The sequence below is a fragment of the Melospiza georgiana genome, chromosome 11 (assembly GCF_028018845.1).
Source record: "Melospiza georgiana isolate bMelGeo1 chromosome 11, bMelGeo1.pri, whole genome shotgun sequence".
NCBI lineage: Eukaryota > Metazoa > Chordata > Aves > Passeriformes > Passerellidae > Melospiza > Melospiza georgiana.
Window position 1 is genome coordinate 16757852 of NC_080440.1, and position 17858 is coordinate 16775709.

At 40.9% G+C, this 17858-nt stretch overlaps 1 protein-coding gene across 1 annotated transcript in view; it reads right to left on the bottom strand.

The window, feature by feature from the left end:
* Positions 1-262: 262 nt before the first annotated feature.
* Positions 263-17858, bottom strand: part of DCAF1 (DDB1 and CUL4 associated factor 1) — a 50148-nt gene continuing 32552 nt past the window's right edge. The window contains exons 20-24 of the mRNA XM_058031924.1: positions 17367-17471; positions 16597-16670; positions 15580-15684; positions 4674-4929; positions 263-1231 (exon numbers count right to left, since the gene is read on the bottom strand). Of these exons, the coding sequence (XP_057887907.1) occupies positions 1173-1231; positions 4674-4929; positions 15580-15684; positions 16597-16670; positions 17367-17471 (599 nt within the window). The 3' untranslated portion in view covers positions 263-1172. The remainder of the gene's footprint in view (positions 1232-4673; positions 4930-15579; positions 15685-16596; positions 16671-17366; positions 17472-17858) is intronic.

Here is a 17858-nt window from a genome sequence, read left to right on the forward strand (position 1 = left end):
TGTGGTGAGCATGCCACTGAGAATTCCAGGCTGTCAGGCCACCCAAGGGATCAGACTGGAACCCACAGCTGCTGTGCTATGGCCATGCTGCACTCCCAAATCCCCTTTTTGTTTACTTTGCCCTTCCTTACTGCAGAGAGGTTCCAGCTACACCTGACTGCTCTCAGCCAAGCCCTGCAGGCACAAGGAGCACTGCTTTTGCATGGCTACAATTCACAGCCATAGACACAGACAGGATTTGTATTTAATTTTTTAATAAATACACTTTACATTAAAGAAAAAGGCCTTCAATTTGCAGTTTCCACACAGAGGGCAAGAGGAAAAAAAAAAAAAGAAAAAAAAAACACAAAGAAAAAAATAAAGATTAAAAAACTTGAACCACAAAGGGTAGAGGGGAGAAAAAGGGCTCAAACTTCAATCCCAGATTCCCATGTCTTCAGGAATACCAGGCTCTGACTAGGCCCAGCCAGGATTTCAGCCTCCCACTATAGCTGGTACCACAGCACAAATTGACATTGGCAAACACCCCAGGAGCTCTTCCCTGGAGGACAAAAGCATCTGGAACACACTGGTGCATTAGCAGGTATAACACCTGTAGATCTTCTTTTTTAAAAATAAAATCATATTTAAAATAAAAATATTCTCACTCCTCAACGATATTAGAAACCATGATCCTCTTATTTCACTTAGTAGTTGCATAAATTTTCTTTTAATTTTAAACAATTTTTCTCCCCAAACCTACCCCATGGTACAAGGTACTACAGGAATACAAAGGTCTCCCCTCTTTACTAGAACACTTGCCTTTTTTTCTTTTTTTTTTTTTTTTTTTTTATAAAACTATTTCTGTTCTTTAGGAAAGAACTTTATACAAAGAAAATATATTGTGAAATATCTTCAGAAGTTTCCTTGAAGAGTCATCTCAGCCTAAAATGAAAAATAAAAAAAAAAAAAAAAAAAAGGCAGAGAGAAATGAGGCCTAGCCCCAGGTCTCTTTATTGAGACTTAGCCCCGAGCCTCGAAGCGACTCAAACCAACAGAGCGGATCGGCAGGAGATCCTCAGGCTCTCCAGAAAAGCAGGGCTGGGGTGCTCAGTCGCTTTCCAATTTGGTCTCTGGTCTCTCCTGTGGGAAGGGAGCATCTCCTCCTGCCCACACCCCGCCCCAGCCGCTGCTCACTCGTTCAGGGACAGGATGATGTCGTCCTCCAGGTCTGAGTTATCGGAGCTGTCGGCTGCAAAGGAGACACGTGGGTTATGCTGGGTTTGTGACATGGGAGATGGTCACCCCTGCCCTGCACCATCAGTGCTCCAAAGTGCTCAAATGCAGCCAGGAAATCTGCACCAGAGCCTCCCTTCCCTGCTTACAACAGAGGCTCAAGAAGAGCAGCTTTAGTAAGTGCAGTTCCTATGAGCTGGCAGGTTTTTCCCCAACAAGGTAGGGAGGACACCAGCAGAGCTGCCTGCACAACTTCCTGTGCACAAAAAAGGGCAACAGCTCTTCACACCAGGGGCTGGACAGATGTGGCAGTCGTTCCTCAAGCTGGACAGCTCCACCAGCCTGGCCCCTGTATGATGTGCACCAGGTAATTCCTTATGGAGTGAGCTGGACCCCAAAGGTGGAAGCAATCCACACACTCCCAGCTAGAACCTTCCTCTAGTAACTCAGAGGTTTCTGTAATGAATTTAACTACAGGTCACCTTCTAAAGGTGACCTGCAAATTGCACTTTTCCTGGTTTTTTTTTCATTGTGGTATAGAATGAAGACATGAAGGGATTTACCAGAAGCAGTCACACACACACACACTTGCTTTTTATCTTGAAACACAAGATCTCTCCTCCCTCGGCTCTGCAAGAGGGAAGTGGTAGCAGCTCTGGCAGCAAGAGGGCTCCTGCCTTACCTTAGAGGTGATGTTGGCTCTTTTTCTTATGTGAATTCATTGGATGCAGCAGATAACTGGATGTTAAAAATAGTTTAAAAGAAAAAAAAAGACACCAAGACTTCCACTTAGCCATCTCAGAAATGGTGGATCTCTAAATGCCTGTTAAGGTAAAGAGACCTTCTGGAAGGTTCACCCCTTGTCAGATCCTTAGGGAAAAAAAATCACAGGCAAGCAGAGAGGGCACAAAGCCTTTCCCCAACCCTCCTCCTTGAAGATCAGCCAGCTGCCTTTCCACTGTGATCAGCAAGGGATGCTCCCTCTCACCATCCACCAGACTGAGCCTAAGCTGAGGGGTCATCAGGGCTCCCAGAACAGCCACAGCCACTTTGGGGAGTTAGAAAACACCAGCCAGTGCTGCAGCAGCTACACTCACACAGCAAGAGGGAAAGAAGCACAAGCAAGATAAAAATCCAGAAACCTTTGAGAAGCAAAGCTGAAAAAGTTGGAGTTCTAGGGGGGGGTTTGCTGGTTTGGTTTTTTTTTTAACTCAGAGGAAAGCTTTGAGAAAGGATCTCCTCACTATTCCCCAGTTCACCACACAACCTTCCAGTTCTGAGCTCTGTAAGTAAAGCTGACTGCAGTTAACTGCTTGGTATAATTAGTTTGCACAGACCTGCCTGGAAGTTGCCATTTTGGATTATGGAAGAAAAGAGGAATCAGAATCAATTCAGTCAGGCTGCTGGTGAGAATTCTATATATTTCTCCCATCCTATATCACATACACATTTCAAAAATTACACCCACCTGGCCCAGGAAGAAGCTCTTCAATGTCCTGCACAATGCATGAACTGGTTTGACAAACAGATCTAATGTCCCCGAGGTGGTAACAAAGGGGAGGAAGACAAATTCAGGTTCTCCATGGATTATTTTAAAAAAGGAATTAGAACCTCTTCTAAAGCACAAGAGACCAATGCTACTCACTGCTCTATTTCAATTGCTCTCTGAATTATTTTGCTTTGGCAACACTCACTGTATGTTATGGAGGTTCACTCACAATACAGCAAGAATCTGCAGCAGGGAACACTCTAAATGCACCCCATGCCAGTACTCTCTACACTGGCAGTGCCATTCCAACTTTTAATTCTGGAACAAGCATAAGCAAAAGAAAAATTTAATTGCTCTTTTCTGGGTGGGAAACAAAAAGAAGTCAGATTAAGTCACAGAAAAGCTGCCACAGAACCCCACTCATCAAACCCATCAAGGGCCAGCCTGGCAGAGCTGCACTTCCTGCTCTGAGTTCCTGAAATTGCTGCTAAGCAACCCAACAGCCACAGGATGGGCTGGCTGCAGCTCCACAGCCATACAGATCCAAGGTCTGCTCAAGTAGCTCTATCTATAAATGAGGTACAGATGTGGCCACTTCATAACAGTGCTCTGCAGAGCACGCCTGAAATTTCTGTCAAGTAGCCCCTGGTTTGTTCCAGGAAGAGTTATTGAGATGGCCTGAACATCCTGGCCAGGCTGCCCCTTGGACAATTGAAGGTACAGCACACCAGGTGCTCTCTGAAGAGCTTTTGGCTCTGCATTCCCTGAGTAAAAACAAGTGGAGTTGTGTCACAAAGATCCTGTCCACTACTAGGACAGAGGTTCCCTGTAACCCCAAAATGTTGCACTGCAAGATGCCATTAATGACTGAGCTGTGCAAATATCTTATATGGCCCTACAGTATAAACCCATTTCCTTCTAGAGAACAGCAGAGTGACCCCCCAGAATAACTCTGGCAACCTCATGTGGCCATGTCCTTAAAAATGACTGAGCTACATTGCCACAGAAGACATGGATGAGCCTGCCAGCCACATCACTGCCCCAGAGGGGCCTGGCATGCTTCATCCTCCAGCTCACTGCCATGGAACAGTGATGTGAGAGCTGAGATGGGAATCAATCTATCACTGCAGGACTTCAAACACCTTCCACACTGTCATTACTCACCCTTACCAACCTTTTAACTTAAGGTAACAATATTATGTCCATTTTTACAGCTTGAAAATTAAAAATAACTAAGTGGTTTGGTTGCACATACTCAAAAAATGTGCTGCAAAAGAGGGAAAAGAATCTGATGTCACAAATCCCAAGCCTTATGCTATCCTACTCACCTTTCTTGTGAAGCATTCTTCCAAACTTTATTGCTACATTAAAAGTTCAGACCTTTCTATGCACACATACATACACACACACTTTGTATTTTCAAATCACTGTATTTGCAGAATGCCCAAAAAAGAGAACTATTTAAATTGTATCCCAAAAGTTTTGTTAGCTTCAGAACAGTCTAATAAAGGAAGTGAAGTCAGAAATGCCATGTTGGCTTTGCACTTTAGGTAATTACAAAAGAGAAAGAACAGCACCAAGGATCAAAAGTGCTTCTCTGTCCTTACAGGCTCACAAGAGGCACAGAGGACAGGTGAAGAGTTAAACCTGTGTCCCCTTGAAGGGCAGGACAGGCAAGCAATCATACCAAGCTTCTTCACACAGAGTTCTCACACATACACACACCTGGGAGCACCTGAAGAAAGCAGATACCTCCTTTCCCAGAATGCACAGTTGGTCTCTCACAGAAACAGCTGTTTTTATCAGCAGATTACTTAAGAGATGCCCGAGGTGAACAAGGTGATGATGGCCTGTCACTCATACCAGCCAGGGACAAGTCAGTTAAGTCATTTCAGGGGGAATTTAGATGTTACCTCTTTGTCAGGACCTTAAGCAGTGGACAAGGTCACCAAGGCAGCCACACACTTACTATCTCCAAGAATCAGCTCAACTTCCTCATCAGCATCAGAATCTTCATCTTCTCCCTCATCTCCCTCTTCCAGGAGGTTGGCAATCTCCTCATCATCGGAGGGAGAAAAGTCATTTTCTCCATCCTCACCAGCATTCTCATTGTTCTCATCCTCCTCCAGCTCAGCCTCCAGCAGCTGGTCTGTATCTAGCTCATCAAGGTCATCTGTGTCATCATCATCTTCATCATCATCTTCTTCTTCTTGCTCCTCTTCCTCCTATAAAGACAGCAAAAATAGTCCATTGCAGACATTAAGATAAATGTAAAATGGAATAACAGGAACTAAAGAAAACCTATAGTTTTCACTTCTCCCCACATCCAGCCATCAGACATGATAAACACTCTCCCATCACCCATCTAAGCACTCTCTCCAAAGCTTCAGAATATCACACATGCCAGATCACCTGCAGGCCTGCAAAATCTCAACTGCAAAATGCTGGTGCTAACAGGTACCATTGGCTCAACCTCCTCTCCAGGACTGGCCACCAACACATGGCACCACAATGCACCCTCAAGAAGGACATGCAGTAAGACCTGTTAATCCATGGCTTTGTTGCTAGTCTTGTGCAAACTGCTTTAAGTTTCAGCAGGACCAAATGCTCCATTTGACACCAAACCACATGCACCATCAGTCTCTGTCACTGCCATTTAGATGAGGTATAAAATGTAGGAAAAATACTTTTAGCCTAAGCCAGTCCCTGAATCACTCGGCTTCAGATGACAGAACTGTTTAAGGCAGCTCAGGAGCCACATCTTTGGTATTTACCTGTGAATCAAGATCTTTATCAAATCAGAATTTGCCTTCAGTAAAGCAACTGAATTCCTCATTGTACAGGCAAAATCCAGAAATCTGTGTGTAGTGGATGAGACTGAGTGGGAAGGAGCTGTAACAGTTCCACCCTTCTCCCAGACAAACTGCCATCACAAGCCAAGCTCCAGAGTGTTCCAGGGCTGAAAGAAAAGCTTCGATCCACCTGCACCTCTCCTCAGCCACAGCCTGTTTCTCTAACAGAATGTTCTCAGCTCATTCAGTCCTAATTGCCCCTTTGTTTTGGGAGGTGACACATTTTGAAAATTAGGAAGCAATTAAGATCGATATCTAACAACACACTTCAAGGGTTCCTTTGGTCCTCAAGCTCACCACACTCCCACTGTTTAGACTGCTGCATTTTCAGATCCAAAGGGACAGAGGAAAGTCCTCTGCTGTCATCTCCCCAGCCTACTTTTGCTTCAGTCAGTGCTATAAAAAACCACCACACCCACACAAATCCAACATCTGTCACGGGCAAAAGTAAATCGTATTGTTTCTTCACTTGCAAAAGGCAGCCAAGTCTTCACTGCTGACCAGAAGTGCCATGTTCTTAAATGCAGATTACAGCACAACAGCAATGGTTTGCTACATACAGTTTCCTTTATGAAAGAGTTTATATTAAATATAAAATTAAAACCAACCTCTTTTGAAGTCTGTGCTTATTTTAAGAAATTACAACTTTACTTTGAGTTAATGAGTCCTCAGATAAACAGACTTAATTGTATACACACTGGGAGAGGAAACATCTTACTTGCAGTTCAGTTTTATGCAGTGCCATACTGGGTATAATTTCCCATAACACACACTGAATCAAGTATAAAAGCTTTGCATTAATAATTTGTATTTCTTTTAGTTCTATGCAGTATCTGCACAGAGACCAATGTCTTAAATTTTATTACTCTATTCAGAATTGAAAAGCTGATTAAAAACTGAAAAGGCAGGAGAGTTTATCTTCCTTTTCCAGTGTCTAAACAACTCTGAAGCAGAAAAGAAATACCAATTTATTAAAAAAATCTTGGAGATATTAAACCAAGTTTCTCAGTCTCTGGAGACAGAGACATACCTGTAGATATTAAGAAAAACAAGTATGTTGTCTCCAAGATCCATTTAGAGTCCATGTAGGTAAAACTTGAAGGATTCTGAAATGAGTTAGGTCCCCTCTGTGTTTCTACACATCTTGAATTTCTGAGAGTATTTTTTCCTAAATATCTAGTTCACAAGAATTCAAAATGTCAAAACTACTAAATCTGATTATGTTTCATAAATAACATTGGAAACTGAATTACTGTTTCATCAACGTTCAAATTCAAGCTTAAGGCAAGGCCCTTATACCAATGTCACCCTTCAAATACAGGATGAAATTGAATACAGTTGTATAGAGCTAACAATCCCTTCTGGGTCACAAGAGTAAGAACCAAATTACAGAGAAAGGTTGTATATTTAGCTGCAAATTAACTTTGTAGGATTATATCAATCAGTGAAGAAAAAATACTTTGTGAAAATACAGACAGAAAAAATGAAATGCTTCCACTTCTACCATTTAAATTACTTAATCTGAAGTTGGTGATTAGGGCCAGGTTGCATTCATGTAAAAACCACCTAAGAACAGTAAGATGATATCAAAATTATACCTGTCCTTGGTAAAACAGAAAACAGTGTGTAACTCATGCTCCAAGAAGGCACCCGTGCATGTGAGTGTGACACATGCAGTGACATCCTCACAGAGCTGGAGGGGTGACACCTCACAGGGCTTGAGGAGCATCTTCATCAGTGAGGAGGAAACCTGGACCTTGCCATGTTCTAAAGAAGCCAAACACCACTTGGACACTCTGACACTTCTGCTAAGCCATAGGCAAATAAATTCTGTCTCATTTTCTGAGGCAAGCCAAGCAGCAGCTCTGCAGGGCCAGCTCAGCATTCCCAGCTGGAGCAGAGAGCTCCAAGCAGAGCCTGGGGACAGCTCAGCTCTCCCAACAAAGCACCAGAGCTTCTGCTCCAAACCCAGCCCCTGGGACACAGCTGAGAAAGGGGTGAGGGAGTGCCAGGTGCAGTCTAACACCAACACATGTAAGTGATATCCAGGCTGTTCATGAGGATTCAAGATGAATTCTCACGAGATACCACAACTCTCATGTAAAGGGATCCCTACACAGAGAGAATGGCACACCTGCCCCAGGGACTCAAACACTCTGAGTAAGAGCACAGAAAAAAACCCTTGTGCCATGCCACAAGAAAAGACAAGACAGCTATTCCAAACCATATCCAGGTTTGTGTAGGAAACATTTACAGAGATGTAATAGTACAAGAAAACCTGGACACAAACTTACAGATTACACAGCAAAGAACTATCTCAAGATCATCTCAAAGCAAATTACTGGTAACTTTACTACCAGTTTGCTTCCAGAAAACCAAGTAGATTTGGTTCAATTAATTTACCATTTATAATACCCAAAGGAAAAAACTAAACAACACCCCCTAATTGAATGGCAGACATTGGGGTAGCTGCACAGGAATAAAAAAAAGCTACTTGACCAAATTTTTTATATTACCAGTTTTTACAGCCCTTTCAGAGCTTAGTAAATACCCTTTGCACTTGTTCAAGCACTATGTGTTTGCTGCCAAATTGTCCTTTGAGGATTATTGGCATGTACTTCATAAGCTTTCATCATCATCATCAACTTTCTTACCATTCCCCTTTACCAATCATCTTGCACATACCAAATTCACAAATTTGTCCTTTTTGGGTGGCAAATCTTATTGATACTTGACATACTGGTGTTCATCTCTCAAGAATCAATCAAAGGCTCAGGAAAACTCCAGCATTTCACTTATTCAAACTGATGCAAAATACACATTAGCTAAGCAGAACTTGAACTTTTTGATTTTAACATATTTCTGTAATGTATTCTAACATTAAATGAGTGTATGTACAAAGTGCTTCCAGGAAGTACGACTTGCAGCACTGCAGATCTGCAGTATATAAAAATACACCAGCCTGCTTTCAAATTCTCAAGACATTTTTTTTAGAGTTTTCTCACATTTCTTGAATCCTAAAGTTTATGACCACATGACCAGAATTTGAAACTTCTCCAATGCAGATTACACCATCTCTCAAATTTACATTAGGCTGGCCTTTAGTTGCCACAGGAAGATCCCACAGGTCTTTTTCAATTGTTGATATTTGGGTTTGAAATTTTGATTCAGTTTTGAGATCCACAGGTCACTGATTTTTTGCTTGTTTTACATGGTTTCAGCTGTTACAAAAAGCTTCATCTGTTTGTCTCGCACCTCATTGACTTTTTCTTCCTCTCCTCCCATCAGCACCTCTCACCTCCAGCTGCTTTCCAGCAACACTTCCTCCCTCTGAAAACACAATCTTTATTGCACTTCTCAGTTTGAATCATGCTAGATGGTATTACTCTGACTATTCTTATTTTCACCTATCTTTTTGCAATCTGCAGAACAACTAATCAATGTTAGCAAAGCTCTTCCCACTACTTCAAATGTTTCAGCTCATATTTAATTCACTTCTGGCTACTTTTAGACAAGTCAAATTATCTGCTGGTACTATCTGCTTCCAGCAGTTGTTTATTTCATCTAGGTTTGTTTTCTTTCTAAAGAAATTCATGTTTCCCATAGTCCCATTATTTTGGTTAATTTATTTGTAAAGAATTTTTGCAAGAAACAGCCTACTTGTTTACTTCACTCTCCTTCCCCAAGTTTCTCCTAGAGCAAACTTTTAACTTCAGCAATCAGATCCTTTCCAGATTATCAGTATTATTTTAATTACTCCCTATTGCCAAGCTTGGGAAGGGGCTTTGCTTTCATAAAAAAGGACATATGATCATTGTTCAAATACAAGTGTATTGAACAATGTTTCACCCAGATGAGCAAGCTTTCTCCTTGTTCTAGTAATTTATCTTTCTCCACACACAATCCCCTTGTCATATCTTCTGACAATTGTACTCCTTGCTGAGTACCATGTTGGTACTTCCTGGGCCTTTGCAATGCAATTCCCAGGAGTGACAATGTCTGCATTTCAGTCACTTTAGAGTTTCTATCCAATTCCCTCCCCCCAGCCACTTCTTAACACTCCCAGACAATGGGTAGTGGAAAAAGCTTAAATGTGGCCAACAGACTCCCTGGTGAAGCATGTAAGGATTTTCATCTCCTGGATTACCTGTCCATCCCCCCCTCAGCTAGCAAACCCCTAATTCCTGTTATCCACCAGTAATCAATTCCAAGTATTCATCTCCTTCATGCTACAGGGCTGCACCTACTTTTATCGTCTTGGCTACTTCAGGGTTAGAATTTCTACTTCCTCTTAGCCATTAGTCACAGAGCTAAAAATGTAGAAGCCTGGGAAGGTGCAGAAGTTCCCATATATAACAAGCAAGGAATCTTACCATAGGCTGCTATGCAGGTGGGTATATGCAGATTTAAAACAGGAAACAGCACACAGCGTACAGAATGTCACAGAGGCAAAACATGGAGTGAAGAAATAAAAAGCAGTTAATCTCTTAGTCTGGATAAGTAGGTTTAGCTTGTCTAACAATGACTACTTACCTGTGATGAATGACAAACTATCCATGATACAGACAAACAAAAGCTTTAAGGGAATGGGGCTCACATGGATCAGAGGTTCAGATGGGGCCCTTTTGAGCAAACTCAGGTTTTGCCTGTGAAATGTTTCCATTTCAATCTAACTGTCTGCAGCTGATGATAATCAACCTGGCTCCAGCCACTGCCCTCTGAGGCATGTGCAAGCCACCATTTCACAGCTGGTAACTCCCTTAATGCTTGGGATAAAGGTTCTAAGGTGACTTATTATATTGTCTGTGCTGCAGGGCCCAGAGGTAATGTAAGGAGTACAGAACTGGGCAGAGTTTCTCAATATGCCTCTTTTCCTTTCTCTCACTGATCTCACGCTCTCACTTACAAAAATAAATTAATTTCTTTCATTCCATGACACAGAACAATATTGCATAAAGGAATTTAAGAATTTGGCAGGTAAATGAACTCCCTTTCTATGGACAAGATTTTATTACTTTATTTTCTCAAGCCTCTGACTGACATTCTCATGACAGCTGAGGCAGCTTTTATTTACTTGGATCCCAGCTACTGTGGGAATTCTAGAAAGATGTGTTAGGCAAGAGAAAGGAAATCTTTGATTTATGTCACTGAACAGGCAGAATATGTTTTTATCTCTGCTGAAGCTTTACTCCATAATACTAAATCTGTCCTTCTGGAAACTCCAAATACTTATCTCTTTCCAAAAAATTCCTCTGTTTGCACTGCCTGAGAGCTACTGAAAATAGATTCTGAAATAATAGGATAGTCTAAAGTAGTCACAGTTATTTGCTACAATCTAAAAATGTGGTTAAAAGTACAGGCATTGTTCTTTTAAATATCAGTTTTGGAGGATGCCTGCTCAAAAGATGTGTCTGTTATATAAAAAGGTCTTTGATAGAAACCACTCTTTACTCAGCCTTCCCAGCTGCAACTAACCTCAAAGATTTCTATGAAGGTGTGCAATGGACACATATTTATTATCATTTAAGACATTTGTCTGGAAACACCCATTCACAGCTATTATTCTGTAAACCATTTTATTCCTGAGTAAGATCTGAAATCAAACTGTACCTTCAAATATTACAGGAACAGCTCCTAAAACAAACCCTTACTTTAGGGTCCCTGGTGACAAAAATCATTCTGGTCAGCTTATAGTGGCAAAGCACCACCATGGTCTGATGATTCCCAAATATTCCCAAATATGCCAATATAGATTAAGGTTTGGGGTGGGGGGGGTCTTTCCCCAGCAAGTAAGTATTCACATGAAAAAAACAAACCAACTATATCAAACAACAGCAATAAGGTACAGTAGAATTGCTGTTGCAATTACTGTTGCAGGTACACAGGGGGAGAATCCTAAGATAAAAGTGGAAACTGGGATCACATAGACACAGAAAGACATAGAAAGCTGAGGAAAACATTCTCCACCCTGGCTAAACCATATGTTAGAATAGTGATTGTCTTTTGAGTCGTTATTGCCTTATCAACAAAGCTTATTTCCCATCACCTGGAATTTTCTAAACCAATGCAAAAAGACAAATTACACACCTACCATCCACCATTTGGATAGGCCAGAAGCACTGCAGGATAATTAACAGTTCTTCAGGTCTGGCAAAAGAAGTAGAACACTTTATAGGACAGGGACAGCTAGGTGAAGCAATGTGCTACTGAAGCCATAAATCTCTCTGAACATGACAATAACTGAGGACACTACTAGGGCCTTAGAGATGCAACATCACCCACATGTACCACAGAGAGAAAAACAGGCCTTAAGCAAGTAATATGGAAAGGAAAGCTAAAATAGGGAAGTAAAAATGAAAATCCTAAAACCCACTCAGATCACCTCATCCAGACTTCAGTTTCACACTTTTGAGTCTACTCTCCCCTGATTTCAGCTTTTCTGAGCACGTAATATTTCTGAAGTCTCTTTTTCTAGCCCATGGCAGCTGCCATGTGCCATTTCCTCTGAAATTCCTCATCTGCCTCACTACAGAAGACAGCAGATTAACCAGGGAAACAGGGGATACTAGTCAGCCAAGAAAGAGAAATAAGTAAGAATAAAGCAAGCTAACAACTACAAGATGGTCCAAGATCTGTACCAGTAGCTCAGACACCCAATATATCTTCACAATCTAACTGAAGGAGTATATCAGAACAGTGGCAAATACAGGAGGAAAGAGAGGAAGATCTAGCAGCCAGACTGAAAAATAGGAAACCCTTACCTATTTCCCTGAATGCTGAACACAGTTTTGCAAATACTTATGAGTAAGACTGCTGGTTATTGATGGACACATTTGGATACTCATCCTGCAGTGAAATAATTCACAAAACTCATGGAAGTTCAAGGCAGGAACACTGGTATTTTTGGAGTAAACCACCCAACCAAAGAGCTTGCAAACAGACTCTTGTTAAGCATGCTACACCCTCCTCACTTTCCCTCAGTGCACAGTAAGTACAGAGCACAGAGCATCACCATTTACTGGCATTTGTTCTGTTTAACAAGGCTTGACAGCTCTGGCCACTCCTAGGGAAACAGCCTCCCAGGGATCTCACTGGACAGGCTGCTACAGCAGCAGGGAGGAACCAGACCACCATGGTGCTGTCCTCAAGCACTGCAAACAAACCCACAGACATTCACTGCAGCAGTCCCATGCTCAAGCCACTGAATCAGCCCCAGCATTTAATTTGAGGGCAATTTGTGTAGCAGATGAGTTGATCTTACAAGGTTAGATTGAGATAGGAGGAATAACATAGACGTTTTGTTTCTTAAATTACAGAAGGAACTGAAAGATATCTGTAAACCAAACATTTCTGCTAGATTCATTTTACAGACTCTCACTCTTTGCTTTCTGAAAAAGCTGTCATGGAGCCATCAGCTGACATTTGTCAGAACTGACATTGTGAGGAATCAAAATTTAAGGTAAAAAAAAAGGCAGATATTTTTCTTTATAGTTCTTATCTCTTAGCACAAATTTTAAAGCCATTTCATTGTGCAACACATGACTTCTGAGCAAAGCTTGCCTGTAAGCCACCCTTGCATTTGAGTACTCATTATTTTGTATTTTCTGTACTGAGTATTCATCATTTTTTATCTTCTGTACAGGCCAAAAAAGGTATCCATGGACCCATGTAGGTTAGATATAAAAACCCAAATATACATCAAGTCAAGGTGTGAAGAAGTAGGGGTCAAACAGACTCGTTTCTCCTTCACAAACCTTGACTAAAAAGGTTGATTCATATGCATTTCCCCCCACCACCACTTTCATGAAAGATCAAGAAAGCATCCTCTTTTAGAGGATTTTAAAGTATCTGTGAGAAGTTGCAACAAGTTTGAAATGTTATACCAAATTCTTCAAAAGCTAAATCACAGAAACTAACTAGGCAAATACTAAACACATATGTGTGAGGATATGGATATGCACACAAACAAAAATCCTTCCAAGAAAACCTCTATTCATTCTAGCTCAATGCTGGATGTTTCTACAGAGACAAAACCTCTATTTCTTAAACCTAAGACAAAAAATAAGACAAAAAAAAAAAACCTGAAGAAAAAGCATAGAACATCTGTGGGATGAAGAGCAAGGGGCTTAGTTTATCTTTGGCTAGATTGTACATTGAATTGGAGTTCATAAGTGTTGCTTATATTAAAACCAAATCTCTCCTACTAAAGAAACTTGGTTGTAACAATCCCTAAAAGTTGCTGTCTAAGGAACATGTACTGACCCCAGAAACAGAGAAATAAAAAGCAGCAGTTATGCAATACCAACTAATCACTCTTAGCTTGCAAATCAATCCAGGAGCAGCCTTGTTTGAACACTCCATCAGCTTCACAGGAAAGCTTTTAGCACACTTAGATTTTGCCTGGGGCCACCTCTATTTGTAAGACAGAAAGTGTCCCCAGTCACATCTGATGGATGGCAGATCCCTTATCTCTGCTGAGTACCTGGTGTTACAGCCTGGAACCATTGACTGCCTTGCACAAACACAAATCTCCCTTAAGTCAACACTTACCAGTCATTTTGCAAAGCAGTGCCCTGACAGCTCCTAGTTAATCATTGTGCAATGCAAGAGCTATTTCTGCTACAAACGATTCTTGGAGATCTAATGAAGAAAATATGAATATTAAAATATAGTGAAAGTGAACAAAAACAATGGAAGTGGAGATAGAAATAGTAAATATTGCCCAGGGCAAGCACTGGATGGCTAGGATGCAGAAAGGAAGGAGAGAGCAATAATGTTTCCTCCCTCTTCATTGCTTCCCAAGAAATTCTGTTCTTCTAATCTATTCAATCTAGGGATAGAAACAGTGACCAAAGATATCAAAAGAATGCCAAGACTCCAACAGCAACCTTGTAGCACACTGAGTGGCCAGGACAGCACACTTCACACCCAAACCAGAACTACTGCTTTATCTTCAGAATTACAGGGAAATCATAATAACAACTACTCACTGCAAAGTTACTCTTTCCTGAGACCTGCTCTCCAGCCTCCTGAACTAGAAAGTACAAGTTCTAACCTAACAACAGGAAGATTCAGAGACAGAAAAAGTAGCACAAATCCAGCTTTCCAAACAGTGGGGAAAACCCCCCCAAAGTATCACCTTCAGCTTCTGGCATTCTTTGGAAAAAGGTGAAGTCAGCTTTTCTCACAGGATATACAAATGTATGATTTACAAGAATGGAGACACCAAAGAGCAAAGAATAATGCATTTTAAATTTTTAGAGAATTGAAGCATAAGGTTTTTGCCTGTCCAAAAAAAAAAAAAAAAAACCTAAAACACCTGACACCCACAAAGTTACAAACTGATTCTGTTGAATTTTAGTTCTCTCTTTACTGCAGTAAGCATTCTGTGCTACTGTGTATTCTACTAGCTGCACCCTGAGGAGCCCTTACTGCAGTTCTGAGCTCTTTTGTCAAGTTGCCAGAGGTGAAACAGCTGATCTGAAAAGGAAAACCAACATATCCCAGCTCAAACCTAGAGCCCTCTTTAAAATTCTTTAACCCTTTTACTGTGTAGAAGTACTGTGCAGTTTCACTGTATTAGTCATAAGCTGTATCTCTTAGTGGTAAATTAGTGATAAATTAGTGATAAATTAAGTCCAAATATGAGAATTGGAATTGAAAAAAAGGAAAGACTCAAGCCTGAAGCTAGACTACTGTCTATATTGGGGGTTGAAATACTTAAAAAAAAAGCAGAACAGAAAGCAAAGCTTCTGATCAAGACTGAATTCTGAAATAAATTAATAAATAAACTATTATTTAGTTTACAGTGTGTTAGTTTAGATTGTGTTAGTTTACAGTGCACAAAGTTACTGCTCCCACAGGTTCTGCACCAGACAGTTTCAGTTTACACTGACAGTAAAGTGACCTATTTCATATTAGGTGAGGCCAAATGAGGCCTCTGTACTTTCTGGGTAATAAATGAACACATGTAGAGGGCTAACAGCTACTCTAGAACACTCAGATCACTGGTAAGTTTCTCACCTGATCTTCTTCTTCATCCTCCTCATCTTCTGCCAGCCGCTGCCGGCCCACTTCATAGAGCCTGCACACGGTGTCCATGTTCATGGCATCCATGCTGCCCTGGTTCTGCAGGGAGATGCCCACATGGGAGTCAATGCCAGGAACTCAGCTCAGCTGCTACATTCAGTGCTACATCCGGCCTCAATCACAGCAACATTTCCAAAATCCTTCCCTCCCATTTACCAGCAGCACTACAATTAGCAGTTAAAATGAGTCTTTGGTTTCAAGACCTGCCATGTTCCCTGAAATAACATTTCCAATGACTCCTATTAAAGAAAATTTTCTTGGTCTCACAACCCTTGTCATCTCCAGCTTCAGTAGTTAGACATGGAATTTGTCCTGCTAAAAATCCTTTTGTGGTCTATAGGGATCAGTGATTCACACACAGAGTATAAAGCTGACAGGACTTTACATTACTCACTACACATGCACAATCAGGCTGCAAGAAATTGGGTTCTGAAACATATTATGGAGCAAAGAACTGCATCCCTAACAAACCAGAAGTTTAGCTCAGTAATTTTTGCTTCAAATCCTTTGCTTCAAATCCTTCCTTTGCTAGGAAGACAAGTGTAAAAGGAACAGTGAGTGTGATTCACAGAAAAGCTCTGTGGGAAGCCTCCGAAAGATTGCATTTCCCAGTTATTTGATACACATTTTAATTTGCAATAGGAAATTATTGCTATAAATAAGAAAAAAGCCATTTTTCTTCATGCTCATGAGAAAGAAAATCTCTGTACATATTGAAGTGGGAAGAGTTTGAAGAAGAGAAGCAAATGTGTTTGGAAATTTAAGGAATAAGAGGCAGCAAAACAAAACTGTAGGGGGTGCAGAATAAAAAACAAACAGCATCTTTAGCACCATCAAAACATCACCACTGCTTAGGACATGAATTTAACAGCAGGAGCTCCAAAAAAGAAACAACAAGCAGTGCATTCAAACCACAGCTACAGAGACCAGGGCTTATTTTAGCAGCTTTACCTCAATGACAGCCAGATAGCAGTCCTTGCTGTCTGTGCACAAGTCAAAGATATTCCGCTTTACATCTATGGTAGCTGGAAAACATCACAATAGTCAATAGTTAACTGCAGGTTACTTAATGCTCACTGAAAAAAGTGTCTAAAACCAAATAATACAGTTTTGGGACAAGAAAAAACAGCTGAAACTAGTGAAATGAATGTTTGTAGTAATAAAGAATAGAAATGTTGGAGACCATTGTAAAAAACAGTCAAGTAAGCTCTTAACCTGCTCTGCATGGTGCGTCCTCCCTTGATAATATATTTATTGGTTTTCCTAAGCACCATAAACACCACCACATCCTTCATAATAGGTGGCAACAAAGGGACTGAGTTGTGTCCTATGCCTCCCTTCAACAGCAAAAGCCACATTTGTACATGTCCACAGCAGCAATTAGCTTAGCTCCTTGAGCTAAAAAAAGAGCCCCGTGTGAAATGAGAGCAATGCCATCCTGGCCAAATGACCTACTGTCTCAGATTATGCCTTACTTGGAAAGAAGAGAGGAAATAAAGGCAGAACTGCTGAACAGGAGCAAGTAAGGCAGTCACACACTGAATGGGATACGATACTTAAAATTATGTCAGTGTTAAACCCAACTCCTGTGCTTCCTCCAGAACAGGATGTTGCAGTTTGTTTTCTCACACGTGCAAAGAGAGAAGTCAATGTTACTAAGCAAACTTTTAAAAAACCTTTAAACCTCCAGACAAAGCTATTGGTGCCTCTCTTACTCTTACCTATAGGTTTATAATCAGTTGCATTAAATGTCCTGAAAGAAGAGCCAAAGGGACTTCTCATTCTCTCCTCCAGAAGGTCATCCTCATCATCTGCCTGCAACATAGCTGAACCAAGGAAAGATTATTCCAAAAATCTGCCTTCCATTAGTCACTACCATTAATCAATTTCAGATCAAATGAGACTCTGACATGAATTTTCTTTATATTTAAAAGCTTGGCAAGACCCATTTAATATCTACTCTTCCAGAGATGCCTTTATTGATAGTACAGATCATCAAAACTTAATACAGAGGACAAAATTATTTTCTCAAGCATCACTGGATCTGCCATTATACAATAGGTTGCTTTTCAATCTCACTAATTAGTTGTGATATTGCTGATGTTACAGAAAACTGTCTTTGTCAGCAATACATGCAGCATGAACATCCTGGAAAAAATCCAGGTCACATATGCCAGAAAGGCCTAGAGTTACAGAGTCTCTGAAGCTTCCCA